The sequence below is a fragment of the Sarcophilus harrisii genome, chromosome 1 (assembly GCF_902635505.1).
Source record: "Sarcophilus harrisii chromosome 1, mSarHar1.11, whole genome shotgun sequence".
In the NCBI taxonomy this organism is placed as follows: domain Eukaryota; kingdom Metazoa; phylum Chordata; class Mammalia; order Dasyuromorphia; family Dasyuridae; genus Sarcophilus; species Sarcophilus harrisii.
In genome coordinates, this window is record NC_045426.1 from 128119495 (window position 1) to 128145203 (window position 25709).

Sequence of the window (25709 nt, forward strand, 5' to 3'; positions counted from 1 at the left end):
TTTAGCTTATATTGCACAGCTAATTTCTCATAATGCACATTTATTCCAGAGAGCTATTATAAAAAGAACAAAATATTTAAGAGAAGTTTTTTTATTATTAATGTTTTTAAGTTTCTTAGTTAAGAGTCAGTGTGGTATAAAATATTTTAAAAAGCATTAGTCAGGAGTCCAAAAACATGTTCTAATTCTGGCTCATTAATAACTCTATCAGCAAAACATTTAATTTTTCTCTGCCTCTTGTTTCTTTGTCTCTCATGTTGTACTGTATTGATTTTAAGATATTTTCTAGCTCTAAAATATCATGCTTTCATACTTAGAAAAAAATGAATGAGACTATTTCTTTAAAAATTAAAGAGGTAGACTGTGTTTAAAAAAAACTTATTCTAAATTTGCATATATTTCCATGTCCTAATAGCTTTGAGATACAATTACCAATTTAACTAAACTTGAGATACCTATATGGCCTATGTCATGCCAATTCCTTTCATAGTTTGAAATTATTTTATGTAGAGTAGTAATCAAATGGGGGTAAAAAGCTAATAATGAAATGGTTTAGGTAAGTAAATGAGCTTTTCCATAACAAAGTATCAGTTACCTGTATACTTTTTCAGAGTGTAATTTCAGAGTAAGTTAAGTTGAAAATAGATTTAATGGAAATTCCTGTCATGATTTTCTTAAACATTATGGTAATGTTTGGTATGATAAAATTATAATTGGAGCTTTGTAATTTATTAATTGGGTGCTAGCACTACTGGAATTGAAAGCATGTTAACATAATTGGATTACCAAAGCCAAGATTTGGAAACTGTACTAGTCTTTTATTTGAAATGTTTGCTTCATTTGTTACTGTTGTCTGGATAGATTTTTCAGCCCTTTCTGAAAATACATGTGAGATTCCTTAATTCAAGATAATTATGTGTATTTTTCTTGGATTAAAAGTATTTGCTTTTTTGAAAATCTGTTATTAAAAATAATTCATTATTGTTTCCTAGTTCTATGGTCTCCACACTTTTAATTGCACGCTTCTGTCAATTAAAAAAAAATGAGCATGCACCTCCAATATATGTATATGTTTTAATGAATTATATGTATATGTTACTCTGAATGATTGTGTACATTATAAAACTTAAAATATTAATTTAACAGGATGAAATGAAACAATATCTGATGTTATAGTTTATAATTTATTGAATTAGGGATTAATATAGTTAAACCTGTGCTTTAGATATTTCAATTTGATAGTGATATAAGGTCAGTTGGAATGGGGAAAGATGAAGCTAGGAGACAAAATAGGAAGCTATTACAATAGTCCAAACGAGATGTATGAGACCTTGAATGACTAAGAGAAAATGTGGTGAGTGTAAGAGATGACTGAAGGGTAGATCAGTAAGATTGGCAACTGATTGCCAAAATGAAAGTAAGGAATAAAGAAGGGTGTATTGTTTGAAAATCCAAATGACTTTAAGAATGGAAGTTTAAAAGAAGAGTGGATTTGAGGGAAAGACAATGCAGTGAAATTGTAATCCAAATGATACCCCACCGATTTCTGTTCATCTCAGTAAAGGGTGATATGCTCAAAATGTACACTGGTACAATTTTGGCCAAGTAGTCTCTCATCCAAGTTCCTGAAACACAGGTTATAATTAATTAGAGGAGCTCATACCCAAAACTGGGTGCTTAACAAGAGAATTGGGGGAAAAAAAAGATTAGAGAAGTATTGAATATATGAAAGAGTAAGTAGGATTCAAGCCCCTAGTTGACTATTGCAGACATAATGAGATGCTTCCCATCTTCCCAACTTGGTTATCTCTTTGAGGTAATGCCATGGCCAGTTGGAGCTTCTGAGTCCCCCACCACAAACACTACCATCCTAGAAAATTACTAGTCATATCTTCTTTCCACATAGTTTTGTTATCTACCACACCTTCCCTTCTTTATTGAAATCCCTTTAAATAATTGACATTTAAATTGACAGTTAAATCTGCAATTCATATTTGAGCTTTAGTTTATCTAAGAAATGAGAATATGTAGATAGAACTAGGCGTAGTTCCTGCACTAAACAATTTTACAATATAGATGAGAATATGACATGTATAGTAAAACTCTACAAGTTTAAATAAATGCAAAAGAAAAGTCTATTATTTCAAGCTGGTAGAAGTAGAGAATGCTTCATAGAAAAAATAAGACATGAAACGCCTTGAAGGAAGGAAAGAATTTCATATTCTGGGGATTAGTTAATTTATAAGCCTCTTTTGTAAAATAAATAATCTAAGGATAAAGTCTTTATATTTTATTACAGCAATCAAACCTATACCCCCAAAAGGTATATACTACCCAATGAGAAATTGAGGAGAAGAGAGCTAGAGGAAATTGGGAGCAGGCCAGAGTAATAAGAGAGTCTTGGAAGAATTAGGTTGCCACATAAGTATGCTTGGGTGCCTGTTGCATCTAGGTGGGGACAGATAGTTGGAAATAAGAAAAGAAAATAAGAAACAGAAGTTTACACTTCCACTCTTGTAAAGGAAAGATTGAAAAGTAAATTGGAAAGCAAACTTTGCCTGTTTTTTACTTTTTCTCAGGGTCCTTCCTATTTCCTACATTAAGATAACTGGTATAGTTTAATAATCTACAATTCCTCAATTTGTCCCAGTTCAGCCCAGTATCCCTTAGTCCAGCCTCTTTAGTTCAAGTTCTACAGTAGTTTACCTTTGATTCTTGACTATTCTACTTGGACAAGCCACCTAACTTTAGTAGGTTTTGTGGTTTCCTTATGTATAAAATGAAGAGTTGGGCTTATCCAATCTCTTAAAATCCACTTGATCTCTTAGAGAGTTACCTGAAACATAAAGATATGACTTTCACCCAGGCTCACACTTGGCCTCTGGAAGTCAGGTCTTCTTACTCCAAGGATAACTCTTATTCAGTTCTCTGTGATTTTAGTCATGATTTTAAAATTCATCTACAGGAATACTTTCTTGGGATTTTATCACATTCAAGAAATAAATTTTGTGTTGCCAGCTTGGTGTTCTTACTATTAAGAGTAGAAAGAGAATTAGTATGAAAGAATGTAGATGAGAAATGTGTTTGTTGAGGAAGTAGAACTTGAGCCCATGGGCCTTTTAAAATGGGGAAAATGAGAAAATGTGTAGAGGGTAGAGGACAAAAAAAAAATTCATATGCTCTATATTTTTAATATGAATCAGCTTGACTGAAGTAGAGATGATTCAGATAAAAATGAGACATAAGATTTGTTCAAGTAAAATAATAAATAGCTAAAAACTGTAATTTGGCATTTTTTTAATCCCACATCCTTCTCTATAAAAAAATGTTTTACGTGTTCACTGGCAATATATGTGTTGTATATTTTATAAATTATATATGTATTACTGTACTATTAAAATATTGTGTATAAAATCGAGTTAAACCCAGAAATTTCAGAAAGTGAGATAAAGGTGAATTAAATGTTTTTAAAATATCTTTTATTAACCATAGGAAAAAAACTTTTGGCTCTCACTAAAATTTATCAATGATAATATTTTTAGTGAAAGCAATGTCAGTTAAATGTGCTTCATTGTTTAAAAAAAAATTCTTGTATATGTCCTGGGGGATAAGAGAAAGTATAAATAATTGTTAGCAATTAATTATTCAGTTAATTTCATCATTGTAATTAGCTAAGCAATTTAATTGGTTTTTTAAATATGCTTTTTAAAGTTTAAGATACAATTATGAAATAAAGATTATAGTGGTAAACATAATGTGTTTTTTCTGCAAAAATCATGTTTCTAGGTAGCTTTCACCATATACAATGCAAAAAAACCCCACAACAATCAAAAGTGAATTGTCTCTGGTTTCAACTTGGCAGAAAGTTTTTAATTTTTGTCTTTATGTGATTCTGCTTAATGAATGGTATCATGCTTTAATATGCTATTCACATTTGAATATCTTAGTTGTGCTTCAATATGTGTGTGAGGATCAGTGAGAAGTCAAATTTTACCAGAAAGAGTTCAGGGAGGAGAGTAAATATATAATGAGGTTGAAAAGGTAGGTTGGGATTAGATCTTGAAGTATGTTAATTACCAAATAGAGGAATTTCTATGTGAATCAGTATAGAGCTACTGGAATTTATTGAAGTAAGGGAGGAATTTGTGACATGGTTAGGCCTGTACTTTAAGAAGAATCAGTTTGACAAGTTACTTGAAGGGTTGCATTGGCATCAGGTGACATTTGAGGCAGAGACTCCTAATTAGGAGGCTATTGCAGTAGTCTAGGTAGAGTTGTTGATTAGCTAAACTTTCTAGTGTAGAGCAGAGGTTGTGAGTTATGTTATAGAAATAGAAATGACAAAACTTGGTAATTGCTTTGTTAAATTGAATGAGTAAAGTGTGAGGAATTAAGGAAATATTTCAAACTTGGATAACTAGCAGGGTAGTGATAACGTAGATTATAATATGAAAAGTTTGAGAAAGGTGGGTTTAGGAGGAAAATAATATACTGAGATCTATGATGCCGCCACCATGCCTATTTATATTATATGAGTCACTCTGTCCTGTCCCAAACCACAGAGGGATCTTAGGACTCACTGCCATGGAGCATAGACAACACCTTCAGCCACTGGAGAGCAAAGATTGAGCATGTTGGTCAGTGAAAATTTTCCCAATGCACTTAGTTTTAATTCTCATGATGAGCCTGTGCTTTGGTTTAGAAGAGAAGTTATTGAGAGCTTGCACAAAAGAGGAAAGAGATGGAATAGTGGAGTATTAGGGAATACTAGGTAAAGAATTTGCTTGAGCATGATGTAAAGAAAAACCTGACTATCATAGAAAACACTGATTACTGTTAATTACAAATTCTTTGGGTTCCTGCTACAACTGGAAGTCCTTTGGTCTTCTACTTTGGAGACCAGTGAGGAGATACTTATTTTTTAAAAAGGGTATAATATAATGGAAATAACTTATAAAAGGTAATTTCCTTGCTTTGTTTTCATTTTTCTATCTCTAACATATGATAGGCATTAAATGTTTTCCTAAATGCAATGAATGATAGAAAAGTGTAATGTTTTTATGCTAAGTGGGGTGAAAGCCAGAAAAAAAGAGTAAGGAAGACTAGTTGTAATTATATAGTTGTGAGGTCTTGAGAGCCTAATCTTGGGTAACTAGAATGAGAATTTGGTCTGTGACTTTTTAAATAATTTGCCTTATATTCTAAGTGTTGGAAGTACAGGTTTATTTTTTAAATGATCAAAGTTACAGCCCTCAAGAACCTTAAACATTACAGAAGTAGAACATGTGAATAGATAAGAATAATATAAAGTAGCATGTGATAGCTTTAAAAAAATGTAGACAATTTAATCTCAGAAAATTTGAAATGAGTGAAAACACTTAAGTCAACTATTGTTAATCTTTGACAGTCTGATGACCCTTCTGGACTCCTTTAAATAATGTTTTTCAGTGCATAAAATAGATAATATTACAGAGGAAAACAATTACATTGAAATACAATTAACAAAAATTTAAACAAAATAACCAGGTTCCCAGGCCTCAGGTTAAGTATTTCTGCTCTAAGCAGAGAGGACCAGGGAAGACTTCACATCTGCACTTGTGGATATTCTATGCATTTAGCAAATAGATGGAACTGTTTTGTTTGGAGAGTAGCCAATAGTCAGTTCAATTGGATATTCAATTGAAAAATCATTTATTAATAAACTCCTTTGTACCAGGCACTGTGCCAGTCACTGGAATTATACTGACAAAAGTCCCTGCCATAAAGAATAGTCCGTCTCTCATCTCCATGACTTTACACAGGCATGGACTGCTTCTCCTTCCTGATTTCTGCTTCTTTGAACTACTGGTGCCTTTTAAAGCTCTATTCATGTCACCTCCTTTGAGAGGCCATTTCTAAATCTTACAGTTGTAAGTACTCTCCATAAAATTTGCTATCTACACAAATTCTATTTACTTATATAAGTTGAATTTATCTAACTTTTTGTATATTCTAGCTTTTTGATGTTAATTAGATATATAACAATGTCAATTTCATTTAATCTCTCTAGACTTTAGTTTCCTTGGGCAAAATGATTTCTAAAGGCCTTATAGAGTTATAAAAATCTCTAATACTATATTTCTTGACTTAAAATCTGTGTCCCTTTATAGTGATTTTATGAAAAAGTGCTATTTAGAGAAAAGATTTAAGAAAATTACATTAATAGGAAGTATACAACCATTTAAAGTAAATTAGAACATGGTTCTATGATGTGTTCTTTTGTTAGAAAAAGACTTTACCTGTTTTTACCAAAAGCTTTTAATTGAATTTTGGTCTGAAATTGCCTATTTATTAGTCTTTACATGAACAGCTAAAATACTATCTAAATGAAAGATGACATTATTTCCTTTAGTGAATTATGTGGAATTGACAATGAACTTAATACAATTAGCAGCATAGTAAAATGGAACAATCTTATGGGTGCAAAGATTTGGGAAGGTTCAGTTTCTAGTAGTAGATTGTTAAAGCCATATAATGCTAGGAATCCTTATACTATTAAAGAGAAGAATCAACAAGACTTGGCAACTAATTAGATCTGGGGAATATGTGACAGTGAAGTTTGAAGAGCAGTCAACTAAGCAGCTACAGTATGCATGCAGGTACTGTGCTAGATACTTGGATATAAAAACAGAAATGAAATAGTTTCTTCTTTCTGAGAGCTTACATTCTAACAAGGCACACAACACAAATATAAAGAATATAAATAAAAATTTGTGACCTGAGTAACTGATTGGAATGGTGGTATCTTTAACAGAAAAAGGGAAGTTAGGAAGAGGATTGGGTTTATATGTTTATATATTTTATTTATTCGATTATTATCAAGGTGAACTTTTTTTTCTCTTCACAAATATTATTAATGAAGGATCATGCGATAAAATCAAATGACTAGTCCATTTAAATAACATTATTCCATGATTAATCATTTTCTAGTTATTAGGTAGTTAAAGTGATCTTTATCACTTTGGAATTGTTTTTCTATTTTTACAACAAAGTCCAACACAACAAATCTTTGTAAAGATTAAACTTATATTGGAAAAGTTGAATAAACAGATTTTGAAATTGAGTAAGCAGATTTAGCACTGCAAAGGCCATTTATGTAGTTAATGCATGTGTGTATGTGTGTGCCATACATTTATACTTCTGTCTAGTCTGAAAATTAAATTAATTGGCTATTACACCAATGATATTGTTTATAATTGATTAAACATTATGTTCAGACTCCAAGTAGTTATAAATTTTTTCTTCCTGAAAAGCTATTAATTTTATTATTCTTTCTAATTTCAGCATCAGTATCAAGTCCCATTGTCCCAAGTGGGCTGAGAAACATGCATGATAATAAAGTTTCTGGTCAGTTGTCTGGCAATTCAGCTAATCATCATGCTGATAATCCTAGACATGGCTCAAGTGACGACTACCTACACATGGTGCACAGGCTAAGTAGTGATGTATGTAAAAAAAAAAAAAAAAGTCACTATTTTTTAAGGTAAAGGGGTAGTTTTACTGTTTTGTTACCTTACATCATATAACCTGGGTTCTAATTATGGTTCTGCCATTTAGGAGCTATGTGGCGCTGGGCAAGTGATTTAATTTCTTGTTTATTGAATGGATACAATAATAAATGTACTGCCTACTTCACAGAGTTGTTATGAAGACTAGATGAAAAAAGCTCTATGATATAAAACCTTATTTTAAATGTCATCTGTTTTAATTATTTTCAATAATATCAATAAATTAAAAAGCTACAGTAGAGATCAGTGTAGTTCTGTGAATGCTATGATTATATGGTTGACTTTTGTTTTACTGCTGCTGTTAAAATTTTAAGCATACATAAAAATTATGTAGCACTTTCTTTTCTCATTTTGCTGAAAAGTGGTAAGTTTGGTACCTTTAAAAGAACTCAGAACAGCCAGTCTTGTTGTCCTTCACTTTTTTTTTCTCTGATAGACCTTTGATCTTATGACTAATAATGTCATCTATCTGAAATGACATCTTTGTTGGGCAAATTTATGGAAATTTTCAAATGATTTTGAACTTCAATATGAAGTTCCTTTTTTTCAGTGTCATTTTGATCACATAAACTTTTATAAAACCCATAGTTGAAAAAGGCAGACAAATATAAAGGGAATCATAGTGGCACTAGTTCATTATTTTTCCTTCCCATGTTTAGCCTATCCATTATATTTTGAAATTGAAATACTTGTTTATCAGATATTAAATCAAGAAAACAGGAAGATGTGAAAGAATTTGTTATTTTAAATATCGATCCATTGTATATATTTGTATTAATATTTATTGGGGGGGGGGCATATTTAACATTGCTAAGAAGTCTCACTTTGACATGTATATTTATAATTATCTTCTTAGGATGGAGATTCTTCTACAATGAGGAATGCTGCATCATTTCCTTTGAGGTCTCCACAGCCAGTGTGCTCCCCAGCTGGAAGTGATGGAACTCCCAAAGGTATTATTGTAATTGATCTCATCAGTTGATTTTCTTAAAAATATTATATAAGAATTTCTCCTTTCAAATGAATAACTTACACTTTAAACATTTGTCCTTTCAAAATTCTCCATTTTTCACTAGCAGTGCAGCAATTTAAAGAAGTCTTTACAGATATAATTATTTTAGAGTTGATATCTTCTAGGTTCTAGATATTTGGGAAGAAACATTTTAAGTGTGCATTTTTTTCCCCTCACTTTCTAAACTGATTCATCTTCTGACCTTGACAAAATTACCATTTCTCCAGTTCCTTCTTTAATAGCAAATGGTGTTTATTATGACCAGAAAGAGTTTTATTATTAATATTTGTAGAGGATGTTTTAACTTTGATTGAGTTGCAACCAAAAGGCAAATATATCTCTGGCAATAATAGTACAATTGAAAGTATATTTTCTTTCCTTGAATCATACAAATTCATGACATACAAATTCATGAATAGGGTGTGACCCATTGGGAGAATGTTGTTTTTTACTTCACATTACCTGTATGTAAGTACCTTCTGTTGCACTGAAGTACACAGTTTCACTAGTAATCAAGATTATTAAAATGCGTAAGGAACATGTTGGAATTTTGTAAATTTATCTAATGTGGTTCCTGCATGAATTATAAGAATTTGACCAAAATACTCAAGAAAAAGAACTACCAATTGATATTTCAGTGTTGGTATGTATGGAGCTTCCCATCCAAAAAAAATTCAAAACATAAAAGTGTTCCTGAAATATTGTTTACAAATCAGATTGTCTTTTAAATGTATTAGGGAAACTTTATAAAGTAAATATTTTTATGAAGCAAAAAATATTTTTTAATGTCTTCAGTTTGTCTGTTTTGTATATTTAGGTGTTTATCAGTTGGCTTTCTTCTCTTTCCCATGTTCTTAAATGGAAAATGCCTGATTTGAAATTGTATTACATTTAAGTTCTGACTCTTAGTTCTTCAAATATGTAGAAGTGGAAAGCATGCTGGAGTTGGGTTGTGGGGACCCAGGTTCAGATTCGGGCTCTTTCATTTTGTGCATTTATCACATTTAGTCAAGTCACTTAAGTTCTCAGCACCTCCGTTTCCTCATTTCTAAAATAATGAGATTGAATTATATTACTATAAATTCTAAATATGATTCCATAACACTTTGTAATTGTTTCTTAAATATCCAAATGTTTCAAGACTAGAACATAGTATTTTAAAAGTTTTTTGACATGGTAGAAAGTATAACATATAACCAAATAATGCGTTGTTTGTTGTTAACATTAAAAGCAAAAAAAAAAAGAGGAAGAGTTACACTAGAAAAATGAGGAAAAGCAGTGTTTTCCAAGAAAAGTGATAGTGATGAGAACAGAAAGATCACTATATGTAAGCTTACTCTGATCATTGTTATATTGTTGTAACTACTGATGTTCATTATAATCAAACCCTGCTCTAATTTGGGGGGGGATTTATTTTTTTGTCCATCTATGTATTATATGAACCTAATTAATTACATGAATTAATATATACAAAGTGCTCTGCAAACCATAAAACATTATGTAAATATAGATTCTAATGATGATTATGATGACAATACTGCTTCTGATTTAATAAAATTGCCCCTGCTTAATGCTACATTGCCTAACTTGTCATAGAACCAATTATTCATATATGTCCTTATGCTGTACCCTTTCATTTGTATAATAAAAGCAAAAAAATACTGGTTCACAACACTTCAATATATTTCATTCCTTTAAGCAATATAAGTTCAAAAACAATAAAAATCTCAGGTTTTGCTTTTGGTGTTTTTTTTTTTTCCTGTACTTAACATTTGTAGAGGCATCTTACTATTTATTCAGAAAACTTGTCACAATGTTTGTTTAAAACATCTTCAGAAATACTTTGGTAATCTGTTGTATAAAATATATTCAGATAAATGGTTGGGTGTGTGTGGGGGGGTGTGGCTGGGTGTGTGTACATCTCAGTTTGAAAGAGACTTTTGAAAATTAAGGATTGGCAATATTTTCCTCCTTTTCTTATTTGAGATCTATACATATTATGGAATCACCTCATTTGAGAATTGGAAGGTATATTAGCATCCTCAAACCTATATCTGAGAAAGTTATCCTCTACTCTATGTCCAACAAATAGTCTTTGAAGTTTTTTTTTTTTTTTTTTTTTTTTTCGAGACCTGTGAGAAAAAACTTAATACCGCCCAAGGCAAACTATTCTACATTTCAAGAGTTCAAATTATTTGGAAGTTTGTCCTTGGTTCAAGTCTCTTTTTTTCTTTTACAGCTTCCATCCATAGGGCCCCACCAGGGACAAAGAGAACCAGCCGAATCCTTCTTTTAATAAACTTTTCTTCCATATGACATATGTAATATAATGATTTCTTTGAGTGGAAACGCATGGAATTTTGTGATTTTGTTGAGGCTTGTTAAGTGTCTTGTAAAATAAGTATTCCCAAAGTCCAAGTATAACTTTAAGCTTTTTTAATGACTTAAATAACTTAAACCTTTTAAATTGTTAACATTTATATAGTGGACTAAAGTTTACAAAGCTCACTACTCATTTAATTTTTTGCTCCAAAACCCTCTGAGGTAGGTGTTAAAATTGTTTCCATTTTACAAATGATAAGACTAAGGATAGGAGAAGTTAAGTGATGTATTTAGAGTTATGTAACTAGTTATTGTCTTATGAGGGGTCCAACCCAGGCCTTGTTCCAAGTTCAGCCTTCTGTCCACTATGCCATGCTGCCTGAATTTCTTTCTGTGTAAAAGAAGAATTGTTTTCAATTAGGTTGCTTTCAGCTGTAAAAATCAGATTCTGTGATGAGGACAAAAGGATAAATATAAATAATTAAGGGAGAAAAAAAATTAAATGAATTGCTTTCATCAAGGAAGAATTATTTTCAGAAACACATAATTACAAAATTTTAAGTTTAAAATTTTGTCACAAAAAAATATTTTATCACTCAACCAAGTTCTTATTAAAAATTGACCTATCACTTTGTCTGTGCTCAGCCTGAAGAAACTATCTTGTATAGATAATTGTCTCATAAAGGATCATTGAAATCTGCATGTAAGAAGACCAGAGAAGTTTTATATCTTCCTTCTTTCTTGCTTTTGCCCCAGTTGTATTTCTGTAACCTTTCAAAACTACAGATAGCCCATAGCGTTAAATTATAATCACGATATACTTTTTGTGTCCCATATTGGCCAATCCAGGTTTTTGCAAACCATATTTATTACCTATGCTTAGTTATATAAATTATTTTCATGGCCATAATGAATTATATTACCCTTTTTAGCTAGTTGCTTGTCGAATGGGCTTACATTGCTATTTCTTTAATACTAATGTTATTCCATAGATAAATATGAAAGATTTGTACCAGCCCAACTGTTCAGTCCTTTTGAATTGTTTTTCTAGGATCAAGACCACCGTTAATCCTACAGTCTCAACCTCCACCCTATTCATCACCTAGAGATGTTCCACCCGACATATTATTAGATTCACCAGAAAGAAAACAGAAGAAACAAAAGAAAATGAAGTTAGGAAAAGATGAAAAAGATCAGAGTGAAAAGGCTGCAATGTATGATATCATTAGTTCTCCATCTAAGGACTCTACTAAACTTACATTAAGACTTTCTCGCGTAAGATCTTCAGATATGGACCAGCAGGAAGATATGCTTTCTGGTATAGAAAATAGCAATGTATCAGAGAGTGATATTCCTTTTAATGTGCAGTACCCAGGACAAACTTCAAAAACACCCATTACACCACAGGATGTTAACCGCCCGCTAAATGCTGCTCAGTGTTTGCCGCAGCATGAACAGACAGCATTCCTTCAGGCACAACAAGTGCCTGTTTTACAACAGAATACTTCAGTGACTGCAAAACAACCTCAGACTTCTGTGGTACAATCTCAACAACAAGCACCACAACAAGGAACGCTATATGATGAAGTAGAATTGGATGCATTGGCTGAAATCGAGAGGATAGAACGGGAATCGGCTATTGAAAGAGAACGTTTTTCAAAGGAAGTTCAAGATAAAGGTAAAATGGCTGTACATTGTTACCTGGTTTAGCTATCTTATTACTCTGTCATTCTTTCAGAAAAAATTTATATTTTATTTTTATAAGATAAGTTTCTTGTTTTGACACATTTTGTACTTTATAATATTGTTACTTCTCTTTAATTTATGACTAATGCACTGGAAGTTAATTTCTAGAAATAATTGTTGAAAAAAATATTGATGGTTATGTATTATATTATTATGCCATGTCATAATTACAGAAGCTAGGTGCATAGTGTATAGAGTATTGGAGTTAAAGGCAGAAGACTTATGTTTGAATTTGACAATTACTGTTTGCCCCTGGGCGAGTCATTTAACCACTTTCTGACAGTTTCTGTAGATGTTATGAATAATTATAACATCTATCTCATCATACTGTTATAGGGGTTATATGAATAAGCATAAATGCAGCATTTTACAAACCTTATAGTAATATATAAATATTAGCTATTATCTTGCATGTTTTTCTACTAAAGTGTTAGTATTTGGAATGAGACTCAAATTCTTTGTGTGAATCAAAAAGAAATTCACACAATTCCTGTGTACTCTGAGTCAATTTAAGTGTTCTTTTTGATCCATCTGGTGTTCACGTTAAATTAGCCTAATAATAGAGCTTTAAGAAGTTTTAGAATAGTCCAAGTTCTTTAGTCAATGATCAGATAAAACCAAATTCCTGATAGCATTCTAGAGTTATTTTCATTAGGGACTTACTGAAAGAACCTTTCTGATTTGGTGGTCCAGTTTAGATTAGCATGGATTTTATGTTTCTCCTCAGTGAAGAGATTTCTATCCTGAGGGAAAAAAAAATAGAAAAGTCAGACTGTTACTTTGAACTTTGAGTTAATATTTAAAATCTTTTTCAGTTTATTTTCAAATTCTTTTTGATTTGTTAAATGCATTTTATGTGTGCACGCTTAGGTAAAACTTCCTCTTTGTGTAGATTTTTTCATTATGTGACAAATTAGGTAGAAGAAAACTTGCTGAGAATATTTTAGTAAAAGGATTAAAATTTCACTCACATAGCATGCTAGTTTTAATGCCTAGAAAAAAATGAAAGACTTGTGTTTTACAAATAACATACTAATTAACATAACTAATTAACAGGATAACTTAATTATTAAGGAAATTTGTTGTTGAGGAAAAACATATATTTGTAGGTGTTTTCTATTTATTCACCTGTATGTAAAATTTGTTCAAACTTTTATGAATCTGACAGAAATTTTGAAAGATTGGCTTTTTAAAAGTCTTTATTAGTATCCTGAAACAACATACTATTTTTGCAGATTTTTAAAATTGACATTTGTTTTTTAAGCAATGATTTAGGTATGACTTGATTGAAATTTTGGCAAGTATAATTCGATGTAGAATTTTTCTGAGAATAATGACCTAGTGCTATATTACTACTACTACTAATAATAATAATAATAGATATTACTTACCACTCTAATGTGGTGACAAATTTACTAGGCTTTCATTTCAAACTACTGTTTCCCAACTCTGATCCATCATTACTCCGATTCATACCTAGTAATATGAAAAGTTATAGAGAAATCCAAGTCTTACCATGCCTGACCAAAAAAAAAGAGAGAGAGAGAGAGAAAATTAAATAATACAAAAAGGAAAGAAAGCACCTCCATCTAATCCAAAACCATGAAGTTAAAGAAGCTAGCAATAGCTAGAACAGCTCTTACACCAGAAAAGCAAACCCAAATTCTAGTAAAATCGCCTATACACTGGGAACTTAGGGAGATGATCCACATCAAGTCAAAAATACATGGGAGAGTGAGAAGCACTACCCAACATAATGAAGAAATACTATACTTTAACACATGTCTAAGAGATAAATCCAGACCCCCCCAAAAAAAAAATTAATTCCTTTACATGTACTAGTAAAGATAAAAAAGAAAAGAAAAGTTATAGTTACAAGAACTATAAAAATGGGATCAGAAGAAATGAACTAAGAGATAAATGATGCTGGAATTGAAATTAAGACTTCTGGAGTATGTCATTGGAAAAAAAAAATGTTTTGAAAAATATGTAGAAAACCTCAACCAAAAAATGGACATCTTAAAACATAACAATTAGAACTTGATGATTCCTTGAAATAACAATAAATATTCTAAGTTAAAGATTGAAAAAAATCTTTCAATAAACATTTAATAAGTGCCACTTGTCTGGGTATAAGAACCTATCATAAACTAAGGAAACAGGGAAAGAAATTCTCAACTACAAAGGGGGAAGAACCCTTAATCAAATGAAAGATAGAGATGAGCACAGAAAATAAAATGTTCTAAATACATAAAACTGAAGAACTTTTGTATCATTAAAATCAATGCAGCATGAATTAGAAGGGAAACTGTCAACTGCAGGGAAATCCTATATCCCAGAACTATTGGTAATTGATACAAATATATAAGAATAAGAGCCATTCCACAACTTTTTTTTTTAAATGATCAAAGGATATAAGTGGGTAGTTTTCAAAAGAAGACAATCAGCAACTGTATGAAGAGCCTCCATGTTAGTAATGTTAATAATAATAGAACTGTTAAGTTTAAAATGACTGAGGTTTACTAGTAAAGATAAAAAGTAAAAAAAAGGTATAGTTACAAGAACTGCGAAATTCACATTCTTCAATTTGACAATGATGAAGAGAAATGTTATTCTAGGACATAGGAGGACAGACATGCTAATTTACTGTCAGTAAAGCTGTGAACTAATTAGTCCAAACAATTATGGAAAAAGGTCATTGAACTATATGCATCCTTTAGCCTAAAAGTAATACTGCTAGACTTACACCTAAAAGAGATAAGACAAAGGGCAAGTTCCTTTATGCACAAAAAATATTCATAATAGCAAGGTACTAGAAACAGTGGATGCTTCCCAACTTGGGGAATGGCCAAGCAAATTATGGTATGCATGTTATTGAAATATGATTGTGCTATAAAAAGTGAGATTAAAGAGATGAATTCAGATAAACTGATTTCAGATAAATTGAGCAGAGCCAAGAGAACAATTTGTACAATAACTGCAACATTCTAACGCTCAGCTTTCAAAAACCTATTAACTATGATCAGTGTATTAAACAACCACAACTAAATGTGATTCATATATCTCTCTTCTTACGCAATTGACTAAGATGTGACCAATACAGGGTTTGTCTTGTCTATATAAGGACTTTTATTTATTTGGGGAGAAGAGAAACTTACTGGGGGCTAGAGATGTTTAAAAAGTATCAAAAGAAAAGAAAGAAAATAGCATTAATGAAAGACTTTAAAAATGTAGTGAAGAGAGTAGAAAATGGAACTTAGATGAGTGGAATAGTGTTAGGAAAAACATGTTAAATTTAATATACTTTTAAACACTATATATAATAGAAATTTGTGGTATCATAATACAGCTCTGTTTTTAAATGAAAATATTCTTGTCTTTCATGATAAATGTAGTAGGAAAAAACTAATTTTGAACTGGTATTGAAATATCCAGATTTATAACTGATATCTTTAATATAGTAATGTTTTTTCCCATATATTTGGTTGACTTTCTTGAATTCTAGCATTCTTATTTCTTAGTATGTTCTTTGAAAGATGTATTTAACTGTTTAGTGATTGGAACCAAATATTTAGAAATTTAGATGCCATCATCCAGAATGTAGTTAAAATTACTTAAGGAATATCTTTTCTTATTCCTTTAATTTCCCCATTTAAAAAATGAATTAACAAAATTAAATATTCCATATGGTGATTTGAAGTGACAGATAAGAAAATATATAAAACTTTCATGAAGCTATAATCTTGTTTAAGGTTCTGTCAAATGTCATAATTTGGCCCTATAATGAGGAAATACTTTAAGAATTTTTAATATTGTAGTTACCCTCTTCGTAAAATAGTCACTTGAGTTTTTATACTATTTCCAGACACATAATTTGACTCTTACCACATATTGTTGTAAAGTTGTTGACACTGTTTATGCTTAACCTTATAGTGTTCTATTATCTCTGTCATCTACTATATAATTTCTTGGTTCCGTAGCTTTAGAACTTGGCGATTCATTTTATCCAGAGATATTTAACTGAGAGAAAAAATAACTTTATAATGATAACATGATCTCTGATACAAGAAGCATCTATTCATTTAAAGTGACCAATTAATCCTTTCCCCTAACTAAAGCATACTTTTTTCTAACTTTTGAATACCATATCTAAGAAACTTAAATAGAAAATTGATGTTAGTAAATTTAGAATTAGAACAAAGAATATTTCAGTTAGATTATGGTAGGACCTAGTCTCTGGCTTGGAATATGCCAGATATTTCAACTTGATTCTTGTGTGCTTAGATGCAAATTAATAGTTTCCCCAAATCCAACATTAAAGTTTTCTATGTACAAAACATCTACCTTTTCTTTTACTTTTGTGGGTTATAAAAAAATAGGAAGAGAAAGAGTAAAGAAACATTTATTAAGCCAAACACTAATAAAATAATAGTTTTTCCCAAACACCAGTAAAAAAAAGCAGTCCCTGTTCTCAAGGAGTTTTCATTCTCATAAAGGAAGACTATACACAGAAGCTGAAAAGGTAAAGGTTTTGGATAGGGAAAGGCGGGGTATTGGAGAATTTCAGAGAAGTCCAAAAGCAGAGAAACTGGGTAAAATATGCTTGGCTGTAATCAGAAGGGCCAGAGTCTGATAAGAAGTGCTTACAGACAGACTCAGTCTTACAGTATAATGAGATTTCCCCAAGATGAATTTCATTTAAAAAGGAAGGCATAATAGAGAAGTCCAAAAGCAGTATGGCTGATGGGAAATTAATACTATCAAATAATTATAAGCATATAGTTCAAAAGGCTTGTTTTTTTTTTTTCTTCCAGATTAACCTCTCAATTAATTTATCCTTAAGTGACAAGGATTCCTACTTTGTTCCAGTACAGTGACCCTAGTCAGACTTAATACTCATCTTTATCCAAAAGTCCATTCTTTTTCTTAACTGATAAACTGAAAGGAAAAACTGAATTAATATTCTTTTTTGACAAACACCAAATGTAGCACTTAACTTTTTGGTAAGATTTAAGGATATGTAGGCTAATATGCATTTTGACTGTTTTATAGTAAATACTTTCAGGTATAACTTTTAGCAATTTCACATATTGGTAGTTTAAAAATATTTTTATGTGAGATTCTTGGCTTTTTTTTATTTTAAAAGTATCAGAATTTTTCTGAAAATAATGGGCTTCTGTTTTGAAACATTGGCGTCTGGATTTGGTAGGATTGTTGGGTTTTCATTGTTGATTTTGTATGCAGTTACTTCAGGGATTTCTCTAATACTTATATGAGGAGGATTCAAAGGAATCAGCGTCTATAATGTCTAATTTATTAATAAAATGGCTTTTAATTATCAAGTGGAGAAGGTTGGGAAATGACTGATAACAAAAGACAAAAACAGATAAAAATTGACATTGAGGAACTTAATCAAAACTAGATAGGCAGAACTTTAACATTGCTGTTGTGACAGAATTTTTTCAAGTTTTCTTCAAATGGTATACTTTTAGCCAGTTAAATATATTTTATACTGCCTTTTTTTTTTTTTTTTTTTTTTTTTTTTTTTAGCTAAAATTTTAATTTATTAATGTAAGGAAAAGAGCCTAATGCCTCTCCTAATTGTAATCATGTCAGTCATGTTCAAATGCTTTCCAGTGCTATTTCTATGCTAAAAGAGTCAAGCTATATTTGTCATAATGTTCATGTCCCTTAAATACTTTTGTGTACAATAGGAAAAATGCTACAATGTCACAGGAATTCTCTACTTTACCACAATTCAGTACTCTAATAGTTATTTCTCATATTGAAGTTAAATTAGAATATATGCTAAATTTCACTTTTTAAATGATGAACCATGATATGGAATTGGTACCAATAATTGGTAGCCCCAAAATGTCCTGATATTTGTCCAAAAAAATAAACTTCTAAACTATTTTCACTTTTTAAAGAAAAATGATAATATAGTTTACTCTAAAAAGACAACATGACTTAATTTCACTAAAGTAAGATTTCCTTTAGGTAAATCGCAATATGTCCAAGAATTTTTTCCTTTTTAACAGGTCAAGTATACTTGCAAAATCACCTTAATTATCTTCATAAGTGATTTTTTTCATTTGAAATATTGGTATTTTATAGTTCTGCTTGACCTAATTGATTATTCATGTTCAATAGTTTAGGAAAGCATTTTATAGAAATAAATGTCTTGGGAAAGAAACACAACTTTGTGGCCTTCTGGCAAACTTTTTTTTTTTTTTTTTTAATTTAATAGCCTTTTATTTATAGGTTATATGTATGGGTAACTTAACAGCATTAACAATTGCCAAACCTCTTGCTCCAATTTTTCACCTCTTACCCCCACCCCCTCCCCCATATGGCAGGATGACCAGTAGATGTTAAATATATTAAAATATAAATTAGATACAATAAATATACATAACTAAACCGTTATTTTGCTGTACAAAAAGAATCAGACTCTGAAAATATTGTACAATTAGCTTGTGAAGGAAATCAAAAATGCAGGTGGGCATAAATATAGGGATTGGGAATTCACTGTAATGGTTTTTAGTCATCTCCCAGAGTTCTTTTTCTGGGCATAGCTAGTTCAGTTCATTACTGCTCCATTAGAAATGATTTGGTTGATCTCGTTGCTGAGGATGGCCTGATCCATCAGAACTGGTCATCATCTAGTATTGTTGTTGAAGTATATAATGATCTCCTGGTCCTACTCATTTCACTCAGCATCAGTTCGTGTAAGTCTCTCCAGGCCTTTCTGAAATCCTCCTGTTGGTCATTTCTTACAGAACAATAATATTCCATAATATTCATATACCACAATTTATTCAGCCATTCTCCAACTGATGGGCATCCATTCAGTTTCCAGTTTCTAGCCACTACAAAGAGGGCTGCCACAAACATTCGTGCACATACAGGTCCCTATCCCTTCTTTATGATCTCTTTGGTCTGGCAAACTATTTTGAATGTGAATTTTACGTATTGGGAAATATTAAAACAAAATTTTTAACAGTGATTAGAAAGATGTTGGTTGAGAAACAAGAAACAATAGAACAATATTCTCATGTTTTTTGTAGATAATGGATATATGTGTTCATAAATTTGAATATAGAAGACTTTAGAGACCATCTAGTCATTTTATAATTGGAGAAACCATGTGCTGCAAATATATATTTCTCTGTTTTAGCATTAAAGGTTTTGCGGTGTTAAAGTTTTCAATTTTGGTAATTTGCCCATAGTCACATAAGTAATAAGTGCAGAGTTGGGACAGCTAGATGGTGCAGTGGATAGAGCACCAGCTCTGAAGTCAAGAAGACTTGAGTTCAAATCCAGCCTCAGATACTTAACACTTCCTAGCTGTGTGACCATGGGCAAGTCACTTAATCCCAGTTGCCTCGGGGGAAAAAAAATCGTGTATATAAAAATAATGTAAAGTAGTAAGTGCAGAGTTGATGTTCAAACCCAAGTTTCAAACTCTTCTCTTTCTAATATCTCAAACTTCCATTTTCTAGATTATTTTTTCTGTCAACATTTTGGGTTAGAAGAAACTTTGATTAGGTTATTTGATTTATAAGGCCCTCTTTTTTGTTTTTGTTTATTGTTGAGGAAAGGGGGAGTAAAGAAGTCAACTGGCTAGCTGAGCTTTAATCTTTTGGCTACACATTGGCTGTACCATTCTACCTACTTTGAGATCTATGGTTCATTGAAACAATAGATGCTTTCTGGGGTTGCCGAGTAATGTTTTTAATGCTTTGGAAGTATAAAATCATTTAACTCCTTAGCCCTCAATTTTCTAATCTGTAAAATGAGAAGATTGTATTGAATGGCCTTTTTATCTCTAGACTGATTATTTGAATATATATTTGTATATATGCATATGTGTATGTTTAAATTTCTAACGTTTAAAAATTAAAATAACTTGAACAGTTAGATGCCTTGGTGGATAGACACTGAGCCTGAAGTCAGGAAGATATGAGTTAATAAACCCCAGACACTTATTTGGTTGTATGATCCCAGGCAAGTCATTTTACCAGTGTGTGCTTTTCTGTAGATTGGGAGTAATAAAAGTATCTACCTCATAGGGTTGTTGTGAGGATTAAATGAGATAATCATTGCAAAGTAGTTATTCACATACATACATATTGGCATACAATAAACACCACATAAATATTGGCTAATATTAGGTTAGTTAACATAAGTATATTAAAATTTTCATTGCATGTAAATTCTGTAGTATCTATGTATAGTACCTAAAGAGGAAAATTCTTTTTTCTTAGTTAAATTACATGACCCACACAATAATAATTTCTCAAATTATCATTGTTGAAAAGTAAACATATGAGGAATTGGAACCAACATTTACTTAATTACTTAACATTTTAGAACTTTTCTATACTGATTACAACAATAAGTCTTTGCCACTCCTGTTTCCTTCCTTTCTGTTTTCCCTCTCCCCAGCTATCACTTGCCTTCCTAGTAGGAACTGTTTTATTTTTCTCAAACAATTTTTTCTTGGCAAAGTTAGAACATTAATGAATATATTTTACAAGAATTTGTCATGAATACTTTTAAATAATGAGATAATTTGATATCCCCTCTAGAGGAGTATCCTCTGAATATAAGAAAAAGTAAATAATGTTAAGTTGGTAAATAAACTCTCACAAATGAAAGTCTCAATTTAAGAATTGTTTCAGTAATCTGATTGTTTACAAAAATAACTGTCTATTCAGATTTATAGAAAACAATGTTGTAGGTTATTTTTAAGTTACATTACGCTGTTGTCAAGCTGTCAAATTATTTCTTCATTTAAAAACTACAATTTGAATACAGTTTGCAAAATGTAAAATATATAGGAACTTGCTTTCTGGAACATATGAATTTTATGAAATGTTATTTTACTTTCTGCTTACAATTAGGAAAGTAATTTTTTCTTTTTCATATTCCCAGCTAAACTTAATTTTAAGACATGGTGCTTCCTTGAAAATCCAAATTCACTTGTATTTTAACACAGCAGTGATTAATATTCTTGAACTTTTCATATGTACTATTTGTCTTTATCTCAAATGGCAAATCCTTGATATGATTTCCTGTGCTTTCCTATTCAGAATAGTATAAATTTCCTTTTCCTTTTTCTTTGTTTCTTTTCACCGTTTTATAGATAGATCTAGTTATAGAGAGGTATGTGTGTATGTGTGTATATACATATCTATAATTGATTCTAAAATGTGTGTATGTGTATATAAAATAGTTTTATATTTCATGGTAATTTAAATTCCATTTTTATGCCTAGAAATCCAAAGCTGCCTTTAAATATTCAACAAAAATGTTAAGAAGATTTTTCTCTTCTCTAAACTTTTATATCAGTTCTACTATGTTCACATATTTAGCAGTATTTAGAGACCATACTACATATGTTGTTCATTTTTTTCCCTCTGCCACTAATTGTGTGATTATCAACTTGTACTATATTTATTGAAAGTTACTATACATATCTTGCTAAGCCTTGATTTTAAAATATTACCATACCCGTGTATGATGTAATTTTGCAGTGATTTTAATCTGTCCCATAGATGTTTACAAAACTTGCATTGATGAATTTTTCCAAGAGAATAAGTAGTAATTTTAATGAAATGTGAATATGTCTATAGTTCTGATTTTGTATATTTATTTTTGAATTTCAGATAAGCCTTTGAAAAAAAGAAAACAAGATTCTTACCCACAGGAGGCTGGGGGTGCTACTGGAGGTAATAGACCAGCTTCTCAGGAGACAGGTTCTGCAGGCAATGGGTCAAGGCCAGCATTAATGGTTAGCATTGATCTTCATCAGGCAGGACGAGTAGAGTCTCAGGCATCTGTAACTCAGGATTCAGACACCATTAAAAAGCCTGAAGAAAGCAAACAATGTAATGATGGGGCTGTTTCTGTTCATCAAGAAGATATTGGAGTTCTTAAACAAAAACCTGAAAACCATCCTGAGACCCCTAGGAAAAAGTCTGATTCTGAAAATGTAAAGACTGAAATGAAGCAAAATGAAAACAAACTGATGGAATCTAAACCAAATGAAAACCGATTATTGGAGACAAAATTGAATGAGAACAGACCAATAGCAGAAACTAAACAGAATGAGAATAGACCAGCAGCAGAAACTAAACAGAAAGAAAGCAAATTGGTGGCAGAAACAAAGCAGACTGAGAGCAGACCAGTGCCAGAAGTTAAGCAGACTGAGAGCAGATCTCTCATAGAAGCCAAGCATAATGAAAGTAAACCAGAAGCTAAACCCAATGAGAACAGACCAGCAACAGTGGAAGTGAAGCAGAATGAGAGCAAGTCAACAGAAGCAAAGCAGACTGAAAGTAGACCAGTGACAGAAGTTAAACAGCCTGAGAGCAAACCAACAGCAGATGCTAAACAAAATGAGAGTAAAGTTGCAGAAATTAAACAGAATGAAAATAGAATAGAAACTAAACAAAATGAGAGCAAAACGGCAGAATCAAAACAAAACGAAAACAAAACCACAGACACAAAATCAAATGAGAATAAACAAAATAATGGTAAACAAGAAACAACCAAGCTGAGACCTGAAACTCCCAAGCAAAAAGCTGAGGGCCGACCTGAAACTCCCAAGCAAAAAGCTGAGGGCCGACCTGAAACTCCCAAACAGAAAAGTGATGGTCGCCCTGAAACCCCCAAGCAGAAGGGTGATGGCCGCCCTGAAACCCCCAAGCAGAAGGGTGATGGCCGCCCTGAAACTCCAAGACATAGACATGAGAGGAGAGATTCTGGAAAGGCATCTGCAGAAAAGAAACCTGAAACAAGACATAAACAGGATGCTAAATCTGATTCTCCTCGATTAAAATCTGAGAGATCAGAAACCTTAAAGCAAAGGCCAGATGGACGATCTGTTTCTGAGTCACTAAGGCGTGACCATGATAATAAACAGAAATCGGAGGATAGGTCTGAATCAGAGAGACATCGAGGAGATCAATCCAGAATTCGAAGACCAGATACATTAAGATCCTCTAACAGAAATGAACACGATCCCAAACATGGCGTTAAATCTGACGGTTCAAAAACAGATAAACTAGAAAGAAAACACAGACATGAATCTGGGGAATCCAGGGAAAGACTGTCTTCTGGGGAACAGAAATCAAGACCTGATAGTCCTCGTGTTAAAGAGAGTAGAGGTGATACTAGTAAAACAAGATCTGATAGATCTGGTTTTAAATCACCAAATAGTAAAGATGACCGGAGGACAGATGGTAATAAAAGTAAAGTAGATAGTAATAAAGCACACCCTGAAAATAAAGCCGATTTTCCCAGTTATTTGTTGGGGGGCAGATCTGGTGCATTGAAAAATTTTGTCATTCCAAAAATCAAGAGAGATAAAGATGGCAATGTTACTCAGGAGACAAGGAAAATGGAACTTAAGGGGGAACAGAGAGACAAAATTGAAAAATTGGGACTAGTAGAAGATTTAAATAAAGGAGCTAAACCTGTAGTTGTCCTGCAGAAGCTGTCTTTGGATGATGTTCAGAAATTAATTAAGGATAGAGAGGACAGATCAAGATCTCTTAAAGCTAGCAAGAATAAGCCATCCAAATCAAATAAAGGTAAGGAATATTTTATTTTGGTACTTTCTGTTACACTTGTTAAATTTAAGATGTTAAATATAGAAATGAGGCCAATTCATGAATGATACCTGCATGCAAAAACATTAAATAGCTGAACGTTGATACAAATTCATTGAGTACAGATTAACATGTTAATGTAATTTATCTGTTTTCTTTACTTAGTGATATCTTGATTTAGATTTTCCCTATTGTGTGGAATTCAATTTAGTTTTCCAAATGTGTTTTCTCTATCTTTTTACTTTGGCCTCTTATCAGAAAAATTTTCAAATATTTTGAATAAAATGAATGTATCTAGCAGCTCCAGAAAATAATAGTTCATTTGTGGGTGTTCTACAATACAGTTAATTGTTGTGGTTTTAATTTTGCTCTCTAACTTCTAAAAGATCACAGTGAAGTTCAAAGAAAATAATTACAAATAACCTTTACAAATCATAGAGGATCTTATGCTACAGTTATCGTGTGCTAGTTCTGGTTAATTATGTATCCTGATTGAATTATTTAGAAAATATTTACAAAGTAAACAAAAGACAAAGTTTGTATAATGGTGAGTGATCATGAAATACTGTTTTGTTTTTCGAAAACTATCTTGAGGCAGAAGAATTGTATTAGCTTTGCTACGTTAAGTTCGTCTGGAATTTATTGGGTTATGTTGTATCCAGTATCAAAACTAAGCAATTTCTTACTCCTTTTTATACTAACATAGAAAAGTTGTGTGTGTGTGTATGTGTGTGTGTGTGTGTGTATGCCCATGTGTGTTTATGATAATACATGCATAAGCATGCAACATATATTGACTATGTGATCTTGGTAGTTTACTCAGTGCTTCAGAAAATACTTTTTAAAAAGTTGCAGAAATTTTGTAAGATCTGCATTGATAGAAGAAAGTTCTTAAATAAATGATATCAAGATCCCAAAATGTGTGGTGTGCGCGTGCATGTGTGTATGTGTGTGTTTTGCATGTGCAAATATATTTTATATCTATCTATATATATATATATATATATATGTGTGTGTGTGTGTGTGTGTGTGTGTGTCAGTTCTATAGAACCTAATGGCAGACCACATTCAATCTACTTGCTATGAAAATCTGATGTAGTTTTCTATGATGTAATAAAGTATTATACATAGATTATATGACCAGTGATGAAAGACTACTTCTTGTCTAGTCGAAAGGAACAGAACTATTGACTTTTTTTTTTTTTTAAGTTTTGGTTACAAAAATAGATTCATTAAGAAGTTGAATTTAAAATTATTTGAATGCTAAAAGCTGTTCTTTTGGAGTTAGACCTAGTCACTATCTATTTTAAATAGTTTTCCCAACTGAGTTTTGAGGGGTTGTAAAACAATGTTATAATTTGCTTTCTTTTTTAAAAAATTCATTATATGTTATTTGATATCTTTTCCCCTACTTTTTAATGTTTATATTAAGAATAAGTTGTACATTTCATTTTTTATCAT

The 25709-nt window shown here is 31.5% G+C and overlaps 1 protein-coding gene across 3 annotated transcripts in view; it reads left to right on the forward strand.

Moving 5' to 3' along the window:
* The window catches only part of NIPBL (NIPBL cohesin loading factor), a 250207-nt gene that overhangs the window by 146932 nt on the left and 77566 nt on the right, over positions 1-25709 (forward strand). For all 3 annotated transcript variants that reach the window (XM_031964203.1, XM_031964209.1, XM_031964213.1), the window contains exons 7-10: positions 7324-7484; positions 8404-8500; positions 11933-12559; positions 22302-24230. In XM_031964203.1, coding sequence (XP_031820063.1) covers positions 7324-7484; positions 8404-8500; positions 11933-12559; positions 22302-24230 — 2814 coding nt within the window. The remainder of the gene's footprint in view (positions 1-7323; positions 7485-8403; positions 8501-11932; positions 12560-22301; positions 24231-25709) is intronic.